The sequence below is a fragment of the Fringilla coelebs genome, assembly GCF_963513975.1.
Source record: "Fringilla coelebs genome assembly, chromosome: 15".
NCBI classification, from domain to species: Eukaryota; Metazoa; Chordata; class Aves; order Passeriformes; family Fringillidae; genus Fringilla; species Fringilla coelebs.
This window is the reverse complement of record NC_140041.1, coordinates 15,623,784-15,642,384: the sequence shown is the minus strand read 5'-3', so window position 1 is coordinate 15,642,384 and position 18,601 is coordinate 15,623,784. Positions and strand designations below refer to the sequence as shown.

The 18,601-nt window shown below is 60.9% G+C and overlaps 1 protein-coding gene across 3 annotated transcripts; it reads left to right on the top strand.

The window, feature by feature from the left end:
• The first annotated feature begins 578 nt into the window (after nucleotides 1-578).
• RNF44 (ring finger protein 44) lies at nucleotides 579-17,244 on the top strand. 3 transcript variants are annotated; one of them, XM_084215653.1, is made up of 11 exons: nucleotides 579-718; nucleotides 12,496-12,676; nucleotides 13,059-13,275; nucleotides 13,784-13,951; nucleotides 14,125-14,301; nucleotides 14,483-14,644; nucleotides 14,723-14,847; nucleotides 15,012-15,099; nucleotides 15,242-15,363; nucleotides 15,454-15,553; nucleotides 15,756-17,244. In XM_084215653.1, the coding sequence occupies exons 2-11, from the start codon at nucleotides 12,570-12,572 to the stop codon at nucleotides 15,816-15,818; spliced, it is 1,329 nt and encodes a 442-aa protein (XP_084071779.1). In that variant the 5' UTR covers nucleotides 579-718; nucleotides 12,496-12,569; the 3' UTR covers nucleotides 15,819-17,244. The 3 variants fall into 3 exon arrangements, with proteins under 3 accessions (XP_084071779.1, XP_084071778.1, XP_084071777.1); XM_084215651.1 differs by lacking the exon at nucleotides 579-718 and adding an exon at nucleotides 12,331-12,370; XM_084215652.1 differs by lacking the exon at nucleotides 12,496-12,676 and having other exon boundaries at nucleotides 627-718; nucleotides 13,156-13,275.
• Nucleotides 17,245-18,601: the final 1,357 nt, after the last annotated feature.

The following is an 18,601-nucleotide window of genomic DNA, read 5'->3' as shown; positions in this document are numbered from 1 at the left end:
AAAGGTTTGTGAGGCATTGGAATGGGCTGCCCAGGGAGTGGTGAAGTCACCGCCCCTGAAGATGTTTAAGGAAAGACTGGATGTGGCACTTAGTGCCACGGTCTACTTGACATGGTGGCGTTGGGTCATAGGTTGGCCTGCATGATCTCAGATATCTTTTCCAACCTAACTGATTCTGTGATTCTCTAATTCCAGGGATCTTTTCCAACCTAACTGATTCTGTGATTCTCTAATTCCAGGGATTTTTCCAACCGAACTGATTCTGTGATTCTCTAATTCCAGGGATCTTTTCCAACCTAACTGATTCAGTGATTCTCTAATTCCTGTGATCGTCCCCAGCCCAGCCGCGGTGCCGTGGATGCGCTGCCGCTCGGAGCATTACGGCCGGAGAGCTCCGCGGTGCAGTTTTGCTGCGCCGCTCTTAGGCTCATTACGGCAGGAGGCGGCGGGCGCGCCCATCGGCGCGGCGCGGGGGGGGAGAGGCGGCGCTGCGCGGGGAAGGGGGGGGGCAGCGCGGCGCGGCCGGTTCCATCGGCGCGGCGGGCGCGGGGGCGCCATGAGGCGGGGCTGAGGCCGGAGCGGGAGCGGCACCGGGACTGGCACCGGCACCGGGACGGACACGGAGCCCGGCGGGCCCGGCCGCCGCGCCATGCGAGCGGGCTGAGGGGCGGGCAGCGCCGGGGCACGGCACCGAGCGCCGGGGGCGCGCCTCCCGAAGGTACGGGGCGCGGCGGCGGCCGCAGGCCCGGGCTGTGCGGAGCAGGGCCGGGGCACCAGGGGGAGGCGGCGGGCACGGCCCGGGGCTGGGGGAAGGGGGAGGGCAGCCCTGGGACAGCGGGACGGGGAGGGCGGCGGGCAGGGCCCAGAGCGATGGGGCGGATGCAGGGCTGCGGGGCCCGGTGCGGCGGGCGGAGGAGCGAGCGCGGCCCGGTGCGGCGGGGGCGGCCGGGCCGGGCCCGGTGCGCGGAAGGGGCGGATGGCCGGTGCGGGCGGGGGTGGCGGCTGCCGGGGCATTGGGGTTCGGGGAAGCGGCCGTGAAGCGCAGCCAGGCCCCGTGCAGCCGCAGGGCAGTGGGAGGAGCCCCCGCTGCTGGGGAGCCCCGCGGGAACAGAGGGGGCAGCGGGGAGGGAGCCGGAGCGCGGCTGCCCATGGGGGCTGTCAGAGCCTGCCCCGGCCGGAGCCCCTTCCTAGGGTCTCCCGCGACCCCGGCCGGGCGGGAGTCAGGGGCTTCTGCTGAGGCTGGTTGTCTGGCTTCAGCTGGGGGCTTCCGACTGGCTGTGTCCTCGTCCCGCTTGGCACCTCGCGGTGTCCCGTCCGCCGTTCCTCCGGACCCGGTAAACTGTGCCAGCTCGGGGCAAGCTCCGGTGTGGGATAGGGGACAGGAGGGGAAGTGCTGAAACTTCGGAAAGTTGTGCCAGGGGAAGAGGTAGGAAACAAATGAATCCGAGGTGACGGGGTGGGGGTAGTGGCACCCGGGGTGATGGCAGTGGCACAAGCCGTGCTGCCGGCCCGGCAGGATCTGTGCTGGCACCGTGGGCTGTGTGTGGAACCTTGGCAGTCCTGTCCCACGGGGGACGTGTGGGACCGCGTTGTGGGCAGCTGGGATGTGCTCCAGGGTTTGCTCTCCCGGGCAGCAGTTGAGCTCTGTGGCTAGGCAGGTTCTGTTTCTCCATCTGGGGACAACCCCTCTTTCCCGGAGCATGGCTCTGTTTTGTGCTGGTACCTTGTCCACCAGCTCTGCACCGGCCCTGTGCTCCAGCACAACTGGCTGTGTGTGCCTGCAGCTCCAGACATCATCCCTGTGCTTGCCTTCTGGCTGTCCTGTGCCAGTGCTTTGCTCTGTCCCTCTATCACCTACGCCCATGTCGGCTCTGATGGCCCAGGACTTCGAGGCCCCCCTTGTGGCCCGGGGAGATGTGCAGGGCAGAGCCCGGCGGGGCAGGTGGGTCCCCGGGGCCAGGCAGGAGCCCCGGGAGGAGGAGCAGCTGTCGGAGGAGAGCCGGCTGCGTCTGATGTCACTGCGGTGCATGGTGGGTAATTATGCACGTTGCAATGAAAATAATAAGGCCGGCTCCATAGTGGTGTCTAAAAATACTGCTAATGCGGAGGGCCTGCTGGGTGCCTTTGTTTGTCACCTTTGGGTGTCTGCTCTGGGGCTGGTCGGGTGGTGTCACACCCCTCGAGCAGTGGGTTAGGTTTAGCAGGTGAAATGTGGCCCCTCCACTCCCCCCCCGCATTGGGACACGGTGCCAGTGGAGACAGGGCAGGTGTTGGCATGGGAGGTGAGGCAGGAGGCACCTTTGTGTGTTTGGGAGGCTCCATTGCAATCTTCCTGCACGCTGCCATGCAAGGAGTCCTGGTGGGATGGCAAAGCTTTGTTCCCCTAGCCTTGCTTGGAACAAGGCACTCTCCAAGTGGTGAACAGAAATCTTTCCTGATCTCCCCTGGCAAGTACCAGCTGGTTTGAGCACAGATCAGGATTTGGGCCCTGGTGGTGTGGTCTGTCCCTCACTGGCATTGTGTGGCCAGGGCAGAGTTCACTGGAGCTGGGGCTGCCGGACCTTGCCTCTGTGGCTGCCACCATGGTGTGTCCTGGCACTGACATGACTCAGACTATGGCAACTTGCTGCTTTCTGGCTGTGCAAAGGTGGGAAGGAAGGGAGGGAGGGAGGGATATGCACCCAGAACAGAGGGGGATGATGTGATAGGTGCTGGGGGGCACCTGGGTGCTGGCCAAGGGTTGCCCAGCACTTGGATGTCCACTCTGTGGGCTCTGCCTGGATGCTCTCGGTGCAGCTCTGGCTGCTGCTGTGGTTCCTCCATCTGCTGCCAGGCTTTGGAAGCTCCTGCTGCAGTGGAGGGAAAGGCTTGCAGGGGTGGCGAGAGCCATCTGGAGCCTACTGGCCTGGCAGGCTGGCAGGGGGAAGGTGTTGTGTGGCAGGGCAGCAGCAGAGGGCTGGGAAGGGAAGGAAACACTGAGCCCGGAGTCTCTTCTGCTTTGTGTGCAGGGAGGTCAGAGAGGTGGCGGCTGCTCTTGGTTCCCAGCTGGTGCTTGTGGTGGGCTCTGGCTCCAGCTGTCAGCTGTGGGAGCTGAGCCTTGTCCCTCTTCACTGTGCAGCAAACAGGGAGATGTCACCCTGCTGGCATGCTGGGCTGCTTTGCCTTGAGGGTCATGGCTGTGTTCCTGGGGCCCTTCTCTGGAGAGGGAGTGTCGCTGCTGCCTCTGTTCTTGCCAGGTGCTCACTCCAACCTCTGAAGCCATGCATGGCAGTGTTGTTCCCCTGAGCAGTGAAACACGCTGTCCCTGCCTGCTGGGCTGTGTGGCGCCCTTTGGTGAGTGAGGAACAAGGAATGGGGTAGAAGACTTTGTGAATCCCATTGATCCACATCATGGAAGCTGCGTGTTTGCGTCTGCCTGTCCAGCACCAGGGCCCTGTGAGGGGAATTGATCAAGCTGTAAAACCTAGAGCCATCTAATGAAATAGGGACTATAGATTTTTATTTTAAATGGAAGAGAGTTTAGGAGAGATTTAATTATCCTTGGTTTATGGACCTGTTAGAGGAATGAAATAACAGCTGGCAGGTAAGGGCTGGGCTTCATCTTGCATCACTTTTCTCCCAGGTTGTCTGCAGAACTGCCCAAGTCCTGCCACCAAGGGTAGAGTAGGGGATGATGTAAAGTCACTTGAAACAGAATTAGACAGGGTGAAGTCCTGTTTTTCCTGCTGGGAGTACATGTGCTGAAATAGCAGAGGAGCCGGCCCTGGGCAATTGGGGCTGGTGTAAGAACAGCTGTCCTTGGTCCCTGGGGCTTGGTGTGGGCTGGTCCTTGTGCTAGTGGACAGCAGAGAGTTCAGGAGCCCTGTACTCACTGGGTTGTCTCCCTCTAGGTGTCATTTTCCTTGGACTGTGGGCACTGAGCTCTCACTGATGCTCGTGTACCTGCGCAGTGTGTGGAGTTTGTAAAGGAGAGCTGCAGAGCGCTGGGATTTGCTGGGCTCAGCTGTGTGTTGGACACAAGCTGTAACGCTGTCACTACAGCCACTCCTCCTGTGTGCATCCACTCCACTGTCACGTGAGGCCGGCCTCGGGGCATTGCTAGGGAGGTGCTGGTAGCAGGCAGCACAGCGCTGGTTTTCGGCAGAAAAGCCTGGCTTCTGGATGCTTTTGGGGTTTTCACCTCTTTATTGAGGAGCTGGGACACAGCATTTTCCCACGATCCCTTGGCTCCCTGCTTGGACCAGTCTGGAGAAGCATGGTTTATCACCTGCTGTGTGTGGGTAATTGGTTGGCCAATGGGTTTGCGTGCCCACCTTGCAGGCACAGCCTGTAGGGTGCCAGTCTGATGTGTCCAGAGGCTGCTAAAACATCTGAAGAAAGTGCTGGTGCTGGGGAGCTCTCCCAGAGCCCTCGAACATTGATGCAGGAACTTGGGAGAGCCAAGCCCTGAGCCCTGCGGTCATGGAGCTGCATGAGGATGTTGCCTGGCTCCCTGAGACAGGTCAGTTCCAGAGGGGAGCAGTGTGGATCTGTGCTGTCAGCTCACAAGGGTGTTGGGAGAAGCCAGCCTGCTGATTGTCTGGGCAGCAGAGCTGCACCATGGTGCTTATCCTTTCCTCCACCCTTGCACCTGCAAATCCTCAGCATTTCAGGGCAGGAGCTGTTTCCCGGAGAGCACAAGCAGACCATGAGTCCCATGTCCAGTGTGGCATGTCTGGGTTTTCTGGATTGGGGTGGTTTGGGAGGACTCCACACTTTGCTCTGTGCGTGGCAGAGGGTGAGGTTGAGCAGTGTCCCCAACAAACAGCGCTCGTTGCAGGCTTTGGGAATATTATTTTCTAGCTGCAGGCTGGTCCCTGGAGACCTGCTCTCACTGGCTGCAGAGCTGTAGTTCTGGGTCTTCCATGGTTACCCTGGAAAGTAGGATTTTAGCTCAGCGATGCAGAGCAGAGGACTGGCCTGCAGTACTGTGTGTTAGGAACTTTCTCTTGGGTGAGCCTGTGTCTTGGTGATCCAGGCCTCTGGCACCTCTCGCTGTTGCCCCTGGGAAGGGAGGGCCCATGTTCTGGTCCTTCTTCCCCCAAGCCTGGCAATGCTGAGGCGCGGTCCCCTCCGGCAGGTTGTCTTTCCCCTGCTGTGCTGGTGGGGCTCCCTAGCTGTATTTGCATTTTGAGACAAGTGTCTTAGTTGGTTTTCTCTCCATGCCTGTGCTTTGGGAAAGTGGCGAACAATAAAAATCTGCCGTTGAGAGCTGTAGCAGAGGTCAGGCAGCTCCTGTGCCCCAGGCTGCTCTCTTGTCACCGCAGTTGCGCTTTGTGCGCGGGGGCTGTCAGCTTGAAAGTCATGTTTTTGCTCTTAAAACCAACCTCAGGCACTGGTGTGGGGTTCTCTGAGTGATGTACGGGGACGTATTGCAGCAAACCTCTTCTGCACTTAGGGTAGTGGTCACTCCCTGTTTTGGTGCATCTTATAAGCGGCTCTTGGCAAATTTTTAATCAAGGACAAAGGATGGTAAATGGTTGCTGAAAATCATGAGTTTCTCTGAGCTCCTTTCTGAAAATGATCGTCGCAGGTTGTCCGTGTCCCTGCAGGCTTCTTAAAATGCAAAACAAACCACCCAGCCCAACTTCCTGACTGTCACTAGCGCTTTCAAGAGACGCTTCGTTTTGCTGAGTGGTAACGAAACTGCTCTTCGCCATCCACCAGCTCCTGGCTCTGCCTGTATCCCTTTGCAGGAGCTGCTCTGACCGAGCATAGTGGAGAGCAGTGGGGAAGGTGTCTGGAGCCTGGCACCTCCTACCCTTGGCCACTCACTTGGCAGATGCCAATTAATGCTATCCACAGCATGTAGACAGCAGGCTGGACTCAGAGAGATGCTTGTGGAGAGGTGGCAGATGACCTGGGGACTCCAGTGATGCTGTGTGGAGAAGAAAAAGAGGGGTGATCCCTCCACCCTGTGCTGGCTCTGTCTCAGGAGAGATTTGGTCTGGTTTAGGAAAGGGCTGTCTGAAATGAGAACTAAAAGCAAAGTGCAGAGGAGTAGGGAGTCCTGAAAAGCAGTGTCTCAAAGCAGGAAGGAAAGGAAGGACCAGGGAGGCTACCCATGCAGCAGGTTGGGGATGAACATGATGGCATTTGCTCTTTTCCTGCCACCCATGCACAGCTGAACTGTGGAAGTGGCTGCTGCAAGATGTCTGGACAGACAGATGTGTGTGTAATTCAGCATGCTTCTGTTCAGGGGAGAGGAGGCCACCCAGGAGAGAGGAGGACACAACCCATTCCTTGATGCTGCTGAGCTACAGAGGTGGCCAAGCTGGACTCAGTTGCTGCACCTGCAGCCTTCTGGTCATGCTATTCAGGTTGTGCTGGTGTTTCTAGGGCAAACGAAGGAAGGTGGAGATCTCTGCAGATTATTTACCCTGTTCTAAGGAAATGAAGGCTTGTTGCAAGCTTACTGTTTATCTGTGTTCACTGTGCTTTGAACTTGCTGGATGGTGTCAGTTGGGGTAGGTGTCAGGTGTGGATGCTGCCTCTGAGGTCTTGGCTTGCTACAGGCTCTGGCTCTTGGGAGGAAGGTGCTGCTAGTTCTCCCTCTGCAGTGCAGCTCAGCCATGCTATTAGACATCAGAGAATCCACGTGGGAGAGATCGACAGGAAACTGGGCGTTATCAGTTCCGCTGCCTGTGCAGCTACTCGCTCCTCATGTCAGCATCCTCCACGTGTGTGTGGCTGGAGGCGTTTGATGGGAGTGCTGTCAGCCCGGGGGTGGGAGTGGGTGGTGTGTGATCACAGCAGAGGCGTCCTGCCTCCACTGCCAGTGAACTCAGCTCCACTGGGTGTGTGGAGCAGGGAGGGAGCTCCTTGCTCCCCCATCTCCACAGTGGAGAAGCGCTTTACCCTGCTGATGTTGGGGTGTCCCATGTCCTCTGGTGCTTGTGTTGGGCCTTGGATAGGGTAGGGACACTCCCACTGCTCCTCCCTCCCTACAGTCTGAGAGCTTCTGTGTTCTTGGTGCCAGTTTTTTCATGCTTTTTTTCTAGGCCCTGGGGAGAAAAGAGTAGGATCTGGGGCCTCTTTCTCTCCCTGGACTTGTCTGAGAGGCCCAGGAGAATGTGGAGATGAAGCATTGGCATGCTGAGTGTTGGGGAGAGCACAGGGCAGACCAAGCCCCCAGTGGGAGATGTGCTCTCACCACTGGATCACCCTGGCTAATCCTGTGTCAGACCTGACCTATATATGGGGTGAGGGAGGTGGCATGTCTGTGGCAGCAGATGGTCTCTTAAAGAGCCTGGACTCAGGGAGACTTCGTCCTGCTGGCCCCTGGCTATCCTGAAGGAAAGGATGGGCCACCTGTCAGCTGTAGAGCATCCAGGTTCAGCCTGAGCAGACCCTGCATATAGAGAGCTATCTAAAGCTTAGGGGCTGTCCCACTCACCAGGGGTGTCACAGGTCTCTGGAATCCCTGGACTGGAATCCCTTGTCCTGGCCCAGAAGCATTGACCAGCCTTGCTGTAGCATCCTTTGAGCCCCTCACATGGCCTTTCAAGCAGAGCTCTGTACCTGGGACAGTGTGATGTTGGAGTCTGTGTGCATGCCTGTGTCCCTGAGACAGTGTGGGCAGAGCTGTTTCCACATGCTCTGATCCTGTGGCTGGATGTGTGCTGCCCCATCCTCACTGGGAACAGCAGTGTGGCTGTACCAGGGGAATGATCCAGCCTGGCTGGGCAGGAAGCGTGAGCAGTGTGAGCTGTGTTCCATCGATGGCTTCTCCTGATGCCGTCCTGAGGACATCGATAGCTGCTGCCCACGGGGAAGCTGGTGATGCTGGAGCGGGTCTGGAGGGAGCGTCTGCACAGATATCCACCATCTGTGGCCTCTGCCTGCTGCCAGTGCTCTGCCCAGGATCAGTGTCCTGGCAGTCTTGTGAAGGTGCAGTGCTGCCTCTGCCCACAAACAATGGCAAGGTCAAAGGACAGAGTGCTGTTTTCCTTCTCTTCCCTGTAGTCCCCAGCTCCTGAAGCAAAGAGGCTGTAGTGGAACAGACCTGGAGGGTGGTTGTTCAGGTTTGGGCTGATTCAATCCTTTGGCTCTTCCTGCTGGAGTTCTTGCCTGAGTGCGTGGCTCTGACACCATCATAGGTCTGCCCTGCTGTGCCGCCTTCCTGTCCTGTCTGTCCCCTACCATGGGGACAGAAGCAGTTGGCTGTAGTGCTACTGACAGTCATGGTAGAGGGATCTTGCCCCAGAATGCTCTATGTCCTGGAGGATCCTTGAGCCTGGTGTAGTTCCTTCTGCACACTGGGATTCGGGGTGAAGAGGTGAGAGCCTTGAGAGGGGCCTGAAGGGACCTGGGCACAGGGCTGGAATCGAGCAAAGCTGAATCCGACTGCTCATTGCAACAACGAGCTACTGAATTGTTAAATCGTCAATCTGAGGTTTTCTTTGAAAGGGGTGATGCTACAAATTAATTAGCTCCCTTTTGGTTGTTAGCACTTTAAAGCCCAGCTGTCAGGGGAGGGCTGGTTTATAGGCATTACATCAGGGCTGCCGGCTGGCTCGCTCGCCTACCTGGGAATTTCTAAGTGTGCGTTGTAACCGGGGGAAATTTGGCTCAGATACAGCATCTGGCGCTCAGTGAAGCTGCTGCGATGTGCTGTCCTGAGCACGGGGATTTGACTGGTGCCTGAGCGGTGCTGCTGGGGCACACGGGGAGCCGCTGGCTCAGCCTCTCGGTGTGCAGCTCCCGGGGAGCCGCTGGCTCAGCCTCTCGGTGTGCAGCTCCCGGGGAGCCGGTGGCTCTGCCTCTCGGCGTGCAGCTCCCGGGGAGCTGGTGGCTCTGCCTCTCGGCGTCCGGCTCTCAGCGTTAGCCACCAGCCGGGTGACTCGCTCAGGTGAGCTGGAGGTGTGCAGATGGTCCGAGTAGTTCCTGCTTCTTGCTTAATTAATGTGAGAGAATAGGAGGCTTTTCTGAACCAAAGGGGCTTTTCTGGTGCGTAAAAGTTTGAACTGGCCACAGATGCCCTGGAGAGCTGTCGGTGCGGGCAAAGGGTTCGATGTCCTAAGCGGGACCGGAGTAGCTCCTCCATGCTCCTGTCCGAGCGCGGAAGGTGGTGGGGAGCCGAGGCCCTGCTTCCCCACCCCGGTGCTGTCTGCGCACCAGCACAGAAGCACGGCGACTTCCGGGCACACGGGACTGCCGTCCCCGCGGCCCACCAGGCCCACGGAGCTGCCAGTCCGGTGAGCAGGGGCCCGGGAGTGATGCGGGGCACCGCCGCAGGTACGGTGCCACCAGCCTTAGGGCCTGTCCCAGCGGGGCGAGGTGGCCGGTAGCGGCACCAAGCCACTTGAGAAGGGCGGTGGGTGCCCGGTGCCCTCGGTTCTGGGCCCACCCCGGTGGTTCCGGACGGGGGTCGCTGCCCCGCGTGGCGGCCCCGCGCTCCAAGATGGCTGCGGACCGTGACACGCCTGGTCACGTGGGACGCGCGCGCACCGCGCCGCCCCCCCACCCCCCCCCGGTGCCCCCGGCCGCCCCCCTCCTTCCCCCCCCGCGCCAGCCGCGCGCGCCCCCGGTGCCCCCGAGCGCTGTGACTCGGTCCGGTGCCTCCCGCTGCTTCTTAAAGGGACAGGCACCCTCCGCGCACCCCGGCCCGCCGCGGCCGCCCCGCGCCGCGGAAAACAAAGAGGCACCGGAAACAGCGGCGGCGGGGAGGGGGCCGGCCCGGCGGGAGGCGGGCGAGAGGGAGGGAGGGGAGGGCCGGCGGCGGGCCGGCGGGGGGGGCAGGCCCGGGCCCGGCGTCGGCGAACAAAGAGCGGCGGGAGGGAGGGGGCGGGGGCGCCGCAGCGGCACCGGAGCGGCGGCCCAGGCCATCGGTGCAGGTACGTGCGGGCCGGGGGGGGGCGGGAGCGGGGCGGGGGCGGGGGCCGCCCCCCGGACCCCCGAGGGCACCTGCCCCGGGCGGCGGCTGCGGGGTCCGGCGGTCGCCTTTGTTATTGCTTTTGTTTGGCGCCGAGCACATGGCCCCGGAGCGGCCGCTCTTAAAGCCACAGATCCGCACCGGCACCGGCAGGGCTCCGCGGCGGGGGGCGCGGGCTGGGGTGCGCTCCCGGCTGCCGGTGGCCGCGGTGCCTCCCCGGGGTGCTGCACGGTGGGGCGCTCCGTCGGTGCGCTCCGGGATGTGCTGCTCGCCCCGCCGTGCGCCGCCGTCCCGCACACAGAGGGTCGAGTTCGGGTCGGGTCTGGGGGTGGGGTTGGGAGTGGGGGTCGGCCTTCCGAAGGGGCTGCCGGTGCGGCGGGGCCAGCGCTGACTCCGTTCCCGGGGGAGCTGGCGGCGCCCGACTGGGAACGGCGGGGAAGAGGCTACGGGAGAGCTCGGGTTGCCGGGACGGAGCCGGTGGTGGGTGGCAGCGGGGTGGCAGGACCCCTAGGGCGGGCGGCTCCCCCGGCAGCGCCGGAGCCCGGCTCTGCCCGAGCAGATGGCACCGGGCGTGAGCGCTGGCGCGCTGCTAACTTTGTTCTCGGCGGGGCTCGGGAACCGCCCCCCCTCCGCCCCTCCGAGGGGCTGCGGGACCGCGATCCCCTTCGTTTCCGAGCTGCAATGGCCTCCGCGGGGTCACGGTCACCCTGCTCGGCGTGGCTGGTGGTTTCCAGCCGCGGGTGCGGAGGGAGCCGGGTGTGCCCGCTTGGGACAGGAGGGTGGGTACCTTACGGGTGCTGCTTGTGGCTGGACGAGGGCCGGCCAGCGCTGTCCCGCAAGTCGGGGGTGCCGTCCTGCCTCGGGATGCCGTCCTGGGGTTCCAGGGGCGCAGGCAGCCATTCGCTCTGGAGGTCCCGGGAACAGGCGAGCCCCTGTATGGCTTCAGTGTTCCTCTGTGGACGTGCTGCCCATCCCTAAGCCCATTGCTGTGGTGCCTGCTCTGGAAGGTGCCCGCTGGATCACACAGGGGCTTGGCACCACGTGTGCTCCGAGAGTGAGGATGTGGAACTGGAAGCAGTAACACCTCAGGGAGGCTTCTTCAGAGTGGGGCTGAACCTGGGTTATTGCTGCATTCTGGCTCCCAGCCCACTCAGGGGCATATTGCAGCCGGGCAGAGCTTCGAGGTGGACAGAATGAATTCCCTGTGGAAGGAACCTCCTGGTCAGGCACACCCCCTTCCCTGGCGACAGTCACAGACAGGTTCTGGGAGAGCTCAGCCTGTGGCTTTTGCTTTTCTTCCTTTTTCCTACCAAAACAAAGAGAGAAATTTGCTTTCAGCTTCCACAATAGTGTGGAGATGAAGGTGAGGTTAAGAAGTGACTTGTGTGTGCCACAGGACTTGTCCCAGTGGTTGTTGATACCCATCACCCAAAAGTGACATTGCAACTTCTCTGCTGGGCTGCGATCCCCCCGCTGAGCAGCATTCCCCAGGCTCCAGGTCCCCGGAGTGTCTTTCCTGTCCCGGGTGTGTCTTTGCCATGGGCACTGAGGAGGAGGTGGAGCTGAAGAAGCTGCTTTGGGGGGGACCTCAGCAGCCGGCAGTGAGCTGGATTTAGGGGTGTGTGGGCTGCGGTGCCAAGCCATGGCTGCTGCCGTTTGCTGGCCTGATGCTGTGGAAGCTGAAGGAAGCTGGGCAGTGGAAGGGTGTGCAGGGTGGGTCTTGGATACACATTAAGGCAAGGAAGGCTGTTTTGGGACCTGGGAAAGCAGAGCCTGGGGAAGCCCAGCCCCAAATGCAGATGTCTCTGTGCAGTGCCAGGGTTGATTGGGGCTGAGGATTTAAGCTGTGTCCTGGAAAGGGGCTCTGGTGCAGGAACACTAGTCAGGCTGGGTGCAGGAGGGGAGATGGGGCAGGGCTGGGGCAGTGTTCCCACTGCCTTGGGGAGCATGTATGGGGGCAGAGCTGCCTCCATGGCTTCAGCACAGCCCATGCTTGTCCCCTCCTCTGTGGGGATGTGTGGCTGCACCCTGTTTGCAGCAGGGAGTTGACAGACAAGGGCCATGAGCCGTGCTGCCACCACCAGCCCCTGCGCCGGTCACTGGAGTAGCAGTGTCACTCCAGAATAGGATGTGCAGGAGTTCAGCAACAAACAGCAACCCCAGAGCAGCATCAGGGACCTGCTGGAAACTCCCCATGCCGTGCTTCGGTTCCCTGGTTCCCTGTTGGCCGGTGAGCAGGCTGGGATGCTGCCATAGCCACAGGGCTCTTCATCACTTTCTTTCCTCTGTGCCAGAACTAAGTGCAGAAATAAGTCTTTCTCTCTCTCTCTCTCACTCTCTCTTTGTGTTGTGCATGGGAGGTGACTCTGGCCATGAAGGGGAGGAGCAGCAACAAGGGAGTTGGGAACAGGCTCTTCCTAGCCCCTCTCAGGGCCATATGCAGCCCCAGGAGATGGGGTGGGTGCAGCTCTAGGTGGAGGAGCAGCAAGAGCTCCAGCTATCAGCACCACCATCCTTGTGAGGATGGAGCAGCAGCCTGAGCGGTGGCGGGACAGTGCCATGACCCGCTGTCCCTCTTGCAGAGTTCAAGGTGCTGGTGTCTTGCCCTGCCTGGAGCCTGAGGTCCCGTGTGCCCATCCGCCTCCTGACGTCACCAATGCGACCATGGGAACTGGCAGTGAATAGGCGGCCGCCCTCTGCCCCTTTTGCCCAGCGCCGTTTCTCGGGGGGACCCTGCAGCAGCCCCGACCACCTCCGGCGAAGGTACGGGCTGCAGGATGGTGTAGAGCCCTGTCCCCTGTGGCACATGGGGTTGTGGGGCCGGTTATCTGGTCCTGCTGGGGCGAGACACCGGCTCCCAGTGGGGCTTGGGGGGACATTGACAGGGAAGCACATCCACCTGGCCCAAATGAGGGGTCCCTGGGGAGCAGGGGTCCTTCTTGTACTGCGGTCATGGAGAGGGTACTTGCAGGGTGAGCAGAGAAGCTGGTTCTGGAGCTGTCCAGCCTGACATGGCACAATGCCCTGAGTATCTCACCCTGGGCACTGGGCTGATCATCCTGTAGCCATCCTGCCTGGGGCTGTGGTGCCCCTCTGGCCTGGGGGGTCACTCCTGCTCTGTTTCTCTCCTGCGGTGGCCCCACAGCCCCTCTGCCAGGCGTCAGTGGGGACGACGCGATCGACCTCTGGCAACCTTGCTGGGCCAGGATGAGCCCCAGGTGCACCCTGCCTTCCCCCAGCAGCCGCACGTCCCTGTAGATGAGCCCCGCGCCTACGCTCTTCCCAGCACGCCGCCACGAATGCTTCACCCAGCCGCTCACCCACCCCACCAGAACCCATTCATGGTGGATCTGCATGACCAGGTAGGTGCTGCAGCCCCCAACCCCACTCCCAGTTCTGATCCTGTGGTCTTCTTTGGGCTGTTGTCTGGAGTGGTGACTTGTCCTTGGGTCCTCTCTAGCCACTTGCTGCTGGCATCACCCAGCCCTGAGCCTGCTGATGCTCTGGTTCTCCAAGATTTAAATCTTGGGGTCCCTCTGCCTTCTGGGTATGTCCAGGGTGGTCCCTGCTCCCAGGGGCTGGAGACAGTCCCCTTGTAGTGTTGTTCATGTGACAACTGTCATTATAATCCATGGTAATGGTGATGTGGTGGAGGCTGTGTCAGCCAGTCTGTGTGGAGGAAAGAAGGGCTCAAAACTCCCTCAAGTTGAGTCTTCACTCAGCCTGTGTCTCTGGCCACACCAGTGGGATGGGCATGCCAGGTGTTTTGTCCCAGTGCTGAGTGCCCAATGTCCTGCTATGACCCTGTCAGGACAGGGACAGCTCAGACAGGGCTGTACCCTGACTGTGCCCTCGGCACCTTGTCCTTAGGTGCACCAGGGACCTGTCCCTCTCTCCTACACGGTTACCACCGTAACGACGCAAGGCTTCCCCATCCACGCTGGCCAGCACATCCCTGGGTGCAGCACCCAGCAGCTCCCAGCATGCTCAGTGATGTTCAGCGGACAGCACTACCCGCTCTGCTGCCTCCCACCCCCGGTGAGTCACAGCAGGGGACGCCTGGGGACAGCCTGGGCCATGAGTGCCCAGAGGTCTTGTGGGTACCCAAGTCCGCTGTAGTGCAAGTTTCTGGCAGCACGGGGTCCTTTGGAAGCCCTGGGGAGGGGGCAGGGGTGTCTGACCCTTGTTTTTCTCTCTGTCTCTCCCCACAGCTGATTCAGGCATGTGCCATGCAACAACTTCCCGTCTCCTACCAGACATTCCCCCCCATCATCTCCAGCGACCATTACATCCTGCACCCACCCCCACCGCCAGTGCCCCCCCACCAGCCGCCCCACATGGCCCCCCTGGGGCAGTTCGTACCTCTCCAAGCCCAGCATCCACGTATGGTGAGTTGGGGTGGAGGCTGGGGACGTGATGCACCCACCACCTTGGGGTCTTGTCCTCCTGCAACCCCTGTGGGTCTGAGCTGGGGGTGGTGGGCTGGGTGCCCAGAGTGCCTCTGTCTTCGTAGCGTCGGGGAGGTGTAATTTGGGATGTTCCTCCCAGCCTCTAACTCTTTTCCCCCAGCCTCTGCAGAGGATAGACAATGACGTGGACCTGCGAGGGGAGCAGCACCCCATCGCAGGCTTCACGTACCCTCCGTCTCACCACGCTCCCACGCTGTCACCCTCCATGCCGCTGCATTACCTCCCCCATGACCCGCTGCACCAAGAACTGCCATTTGGCGTGGTGAGTCCCCATCCTGGGGAGGGGTTGGGAACGCTGTTGGGGCTGGCAGGACTCTGAGTGTCCCATCTCTCTCTGCAGCCATACCCCCATATGATGCCTCGGCGGCTGAACACCCAGCGGTACCGGCTGCAACAGGCGCTGCCCCCACCGCCACCCCCTCCGCCACCTCCTCCGTACTATCCGAGCTTCCTGCCCTATTTCCTGTGAGTATTGGTGGGATATTCTAGGATGCGTAGGGCAGGGGAGGCACTGTGGATGGGGGCCACAATGGCACTGTGATGGCACAGGGGGCTGTGCCCCCTGGGATGTGCCAGGGTGGACATTGGGGTTTGTGGCCCCATGCTGACTGCCCTGTCCTTCCCCCCAGTTCTATGCTTCCTGTGTCGCCAACAGCCGTGGGGCCCACGATCAGCTTAGACCTGGACGTGGATGATGTAGAGATGGAGAACTATGAGGTGAATCTGCTTGGCTTCCTCACAGCGATAGGATGGGAGAGCTGGGGGGGGTTGCTGATTGCTCTGCTGGGAGGGGGAAGCTTGGAAGGGTGCTGTGCCAGAACAGGAGATGAGCTGAGCCGGCCTCTGCATCTCCCTCCAGGCACTGCTGAACTTGGCCGAGCGGCTGGGGGAGGCCAAGCCACGGGGACTCACCAAAGCAGACATCGAGCACCTCCCGTCCTACCGCTTCAACCCCGAGAGCCACCAGTCTGAGCAGACCCTGTGAGTGAGCTTGGGGTGCACATGGGGCGCCTGGCTGGGATTGGGGGCCATGGCTGGCAGTGGGGCTGTACTGATGGCTGCTTTCCCCAGGTGCGTCGTGTGCTTCAGCGACTTCGAGGCCCGGCAGCTTCTCCGCGTCCTGCCCTGCAACCACGAGTTCCACGCCAAGTGTGTCGACAAATGGTTAAAGGTACTGCCTGTGCCCGCTCTGGGGAGCAGGGTGGCTTCTTGGGCTGCTGGGGGTATGGGGTGCTCCCTTTTGGGTGGCCTCAGTGCTCTGCATGCACTGGGAGCTGGGGCCAAGCACTGCAGGGCTGGATAAGCCACTCCTGGGATGTGGTTCCAGCCTTGCCAGTGGTTGCTCACTTGCCCCCATCTCTGGTTGCCCGCAGGCAAACCGCACGTGCCCGATCTGCCGGGCGGACGCTTCGGAGGTGCAGCGGGAGGCGGACTGAGGCTGGCGGGCGCTGTGCCGCACAATTCGCTAGAGGACAAGGACGCCGGGCTGGGGCGGGGGCTGCTGCCCGCTGCTAGGGCCTGACCCTGTGCTTACCCCCCCTCCCCAAAGCCTCTCCTCGGATGTGGTGAGCATTGAGCAGTCTGGGCTCCCGGCCAGCCCTCCTCCTCCCCGCCGGGGCACGGACTCAGCCGGACACCTGCCCGCTGCGCTCCCAGGGCCCCGAATCGTGTTGTGCTGGAGGCGGGAGGTGCGTGGCCGTGCCCTCTGCGCTCCAAAGACGCTGTTGTTGCTCCATCACTTTCCAGGTCTTTGTACTCTCCTAGGGAATTAGTGGTTTTTTCCCTTTGTCACTATTTTTTTTTTTTTTTTTACGATAGTTTTTTTCCCCCTTGTTTCCTTTTCGTTTCGGTCATGTTTTTGGTTCCTTGGCCGTTTGCCCTAGGGGCACGCAGGCGGCTCCTCCCCTCAGCGTTGCTCTCGGAGGACGTGGGGAGGAGAGAGGAGGGAGCGCTGCGGGTTTCATGCCGGCAGCACCAGGCCCCAGGGACAGCCGGAGAAGGAAGCTGGCAGAGTGTGGCCAAGGTGGGACACCAGCAACCCTGCAGTGTGGCTGGGGCAGAAAGGCAGGAACACAGGAATGCCTCTGTCCCCGCTCCTGTGCGCAGCCTGGCACGGCCTCTCTCCTGCCTCTGCTGCCCTGGGGAGCCCCAGAGGGCTATGGCTGCTTGGGGTGTTTCGCCAGTAGGAGGATGGTGCTGGTGCAGCCCTGGCCCCTCTCCCTGTTCATTCCCCTGTGCCTGGCCAGCGCAGCTCCCGGGGCCAGGCCCTGTGGCATCCCGTAAGGCAGCCAAGCTTGAGGAGGGGACACCAACCCCGTCCCTAGGGCTTTGGGCATGTGCTGTCCCGGAAGTGCTGCCCAGCCCCTGGCTCCTGCTCGTATCTCTGTCCCGACGACGTAAATCAAGGTAGCCCCATGCCCCGTCCTGCTGGCTGGACGGCGCGGTTTCCCCGGCCGTGGGCAGCGAGGGGCCGGCTGGGCTGCGGCCCCCAGAGCGGGGGGGTTTTATTCATAACTTCGTGGAGTATTTTCAGTGCTACCCTGGCCTTGGCCCGGCTGGTGCGGGGGAAGCTGTGAGCAGTCCCCTTGCCACCGTATCCCCCTGCCCTTGCAGGCGCTGGGGGGGAAGCCGCCACGCCGCCGCCCGGCTCCATCAATCCCGCGTGGCCGTTGTTTTGCATGATTAATTAGCGAGGAGGGTGACGGGAGGCGGTGGCAGGGGTGGTGGTGAGAGCACCGCCCTCCCCTCCCGGCGCGTCGCTGACTCGCCTGGGAGCTTCCGAGCGGACGCCAGCCCTATGTAAATGTTCACAAATATGCATGCATGTCTGACCAGCTTGGAACGTGGTCTTGGCTACGTCTAGCCGGCTGTGGGGTGAGGGGGGTGGGGAGAGGGGTTTTTGTGCTCAGCTGATACTGCCATGCACTGTACTGCACATGTCCGCAACGCCACAGCAGGACCGTGAGACTTTCAGGGCCGTCCCCGCGGGGTCCGCGCCCGCGGCGGCGGCGTGTGCAAGGGACCGGGGTGGGAGGGGGCGGCTCCCCGCGGGGCGGGGGGCAGGCGCGGGGCTGGCCCCCGGCGGTGGCTCGGCCGGGTGCGAGGTGAGGGGCCGCGCCTGGCACATGGATGGGCACGGTGGTGTTCCCCACGCTGAGGGCCAGAGGGCAGTGCCAGCCACCGGTGGGCCGGCCCCGGACGCTGCCCGGTCGGGCGCGGGGGGGTGGCGAGCGGTGGGGGGGCTACGGACCAGCTCCCCCTCGCCGCCCTTTCCCACCTCTCCGGCGGCTGCCCTCTGTGCGGAGCATCGAGGCCAAGGGCCCCAGCCCGGCGCCACCCGCTCCGCTGTGGCACGGGTGCCGGCACCGCTGGGCTCGGTGCCCCTTGGGCAGGACCCTGGCCCCTTCCCCGTCCCTCACTCAGTGACAGATAACCAAAGGAGTCCCCGGCTTCGCGCCCCCGGAGACGCCCCCTCCTCCCCTCCCGCCCTCGCGGTGCCCAGGGAGCCAGGAAAGCCTTACGGTCCTTTGACGGCGACTCGAAAGCTCACAGCTCGTGTGCTGCAGAATTTATTCCAATGAGCAGCTAAAAGTATCATTTAAAAAAAAATAACAAAAAGAAAAAATGACAAAAAAAATACTAAAAAACAATTATTTAGGGTGTTTGTGATTGCTGACTGCGCTGTAGATACCACTGTTTACCAATGAATTCCTGTGGTGGGATAGTGGACTGTTTACTGTTCTATTATACCAGTCCCCGGGCCCTCCGGTGGGACCCCCGCGTTCCCCGCGGCTCCCCGGAAGGTGCTAGGACGTGTGTTCTGTGTTAGAAAGTTTTTATATATATATATATATATATATAAATATATATATATAATTTTTTTTGCTCTGTTACTTGCACATTTTACAGTTACCTCATTTTTCCCATGTATGTATTTGAAAAAAGGCTAATATATAGAAAAAAAGGTTCTTAAAGCTCTAAAAGTGTTTGTTTTTTTCCATTCCATTGGAATCATATTGGTTTTGTAGCATTTAACATAACTAGTATGTTGTATTATATATATGTGTATTATACTGATTGAAATTTTTAACAGATTTGTACTTTTTTTAAAATGAAAGTTGCTAGTTCTGCTTGACCAAGTAGTGCAATCATTATTTTTTTTAATGTTGTGGCTGATTTTGAGAGGGATATTCACTAATAAATGTATGATGTATACCAA

Coding starts and splice junctions, on each gene's coding strand:
- RNF44 (XM_084215653.1), top strand. CDS start 12,570: ATGCGACCATGGGAACTGGCAGTGAATAGGCGGCCGCCCTCTGCCCCT. Junction 13,276..13,783: donor TGGTGGATCTGCATGACCAG/GTAGGTGCTGCA, acceptor CCTTGTCCTTAG/GTGCACCAGGGACCTGTCCC. Junction 15,100..15,241: donor TAGAGATGGAGAACTATGAG/GTGAATCTGCTT, acceptor ATCTCCCTCCAG/GCACTGCTGAACTTGGCCGA.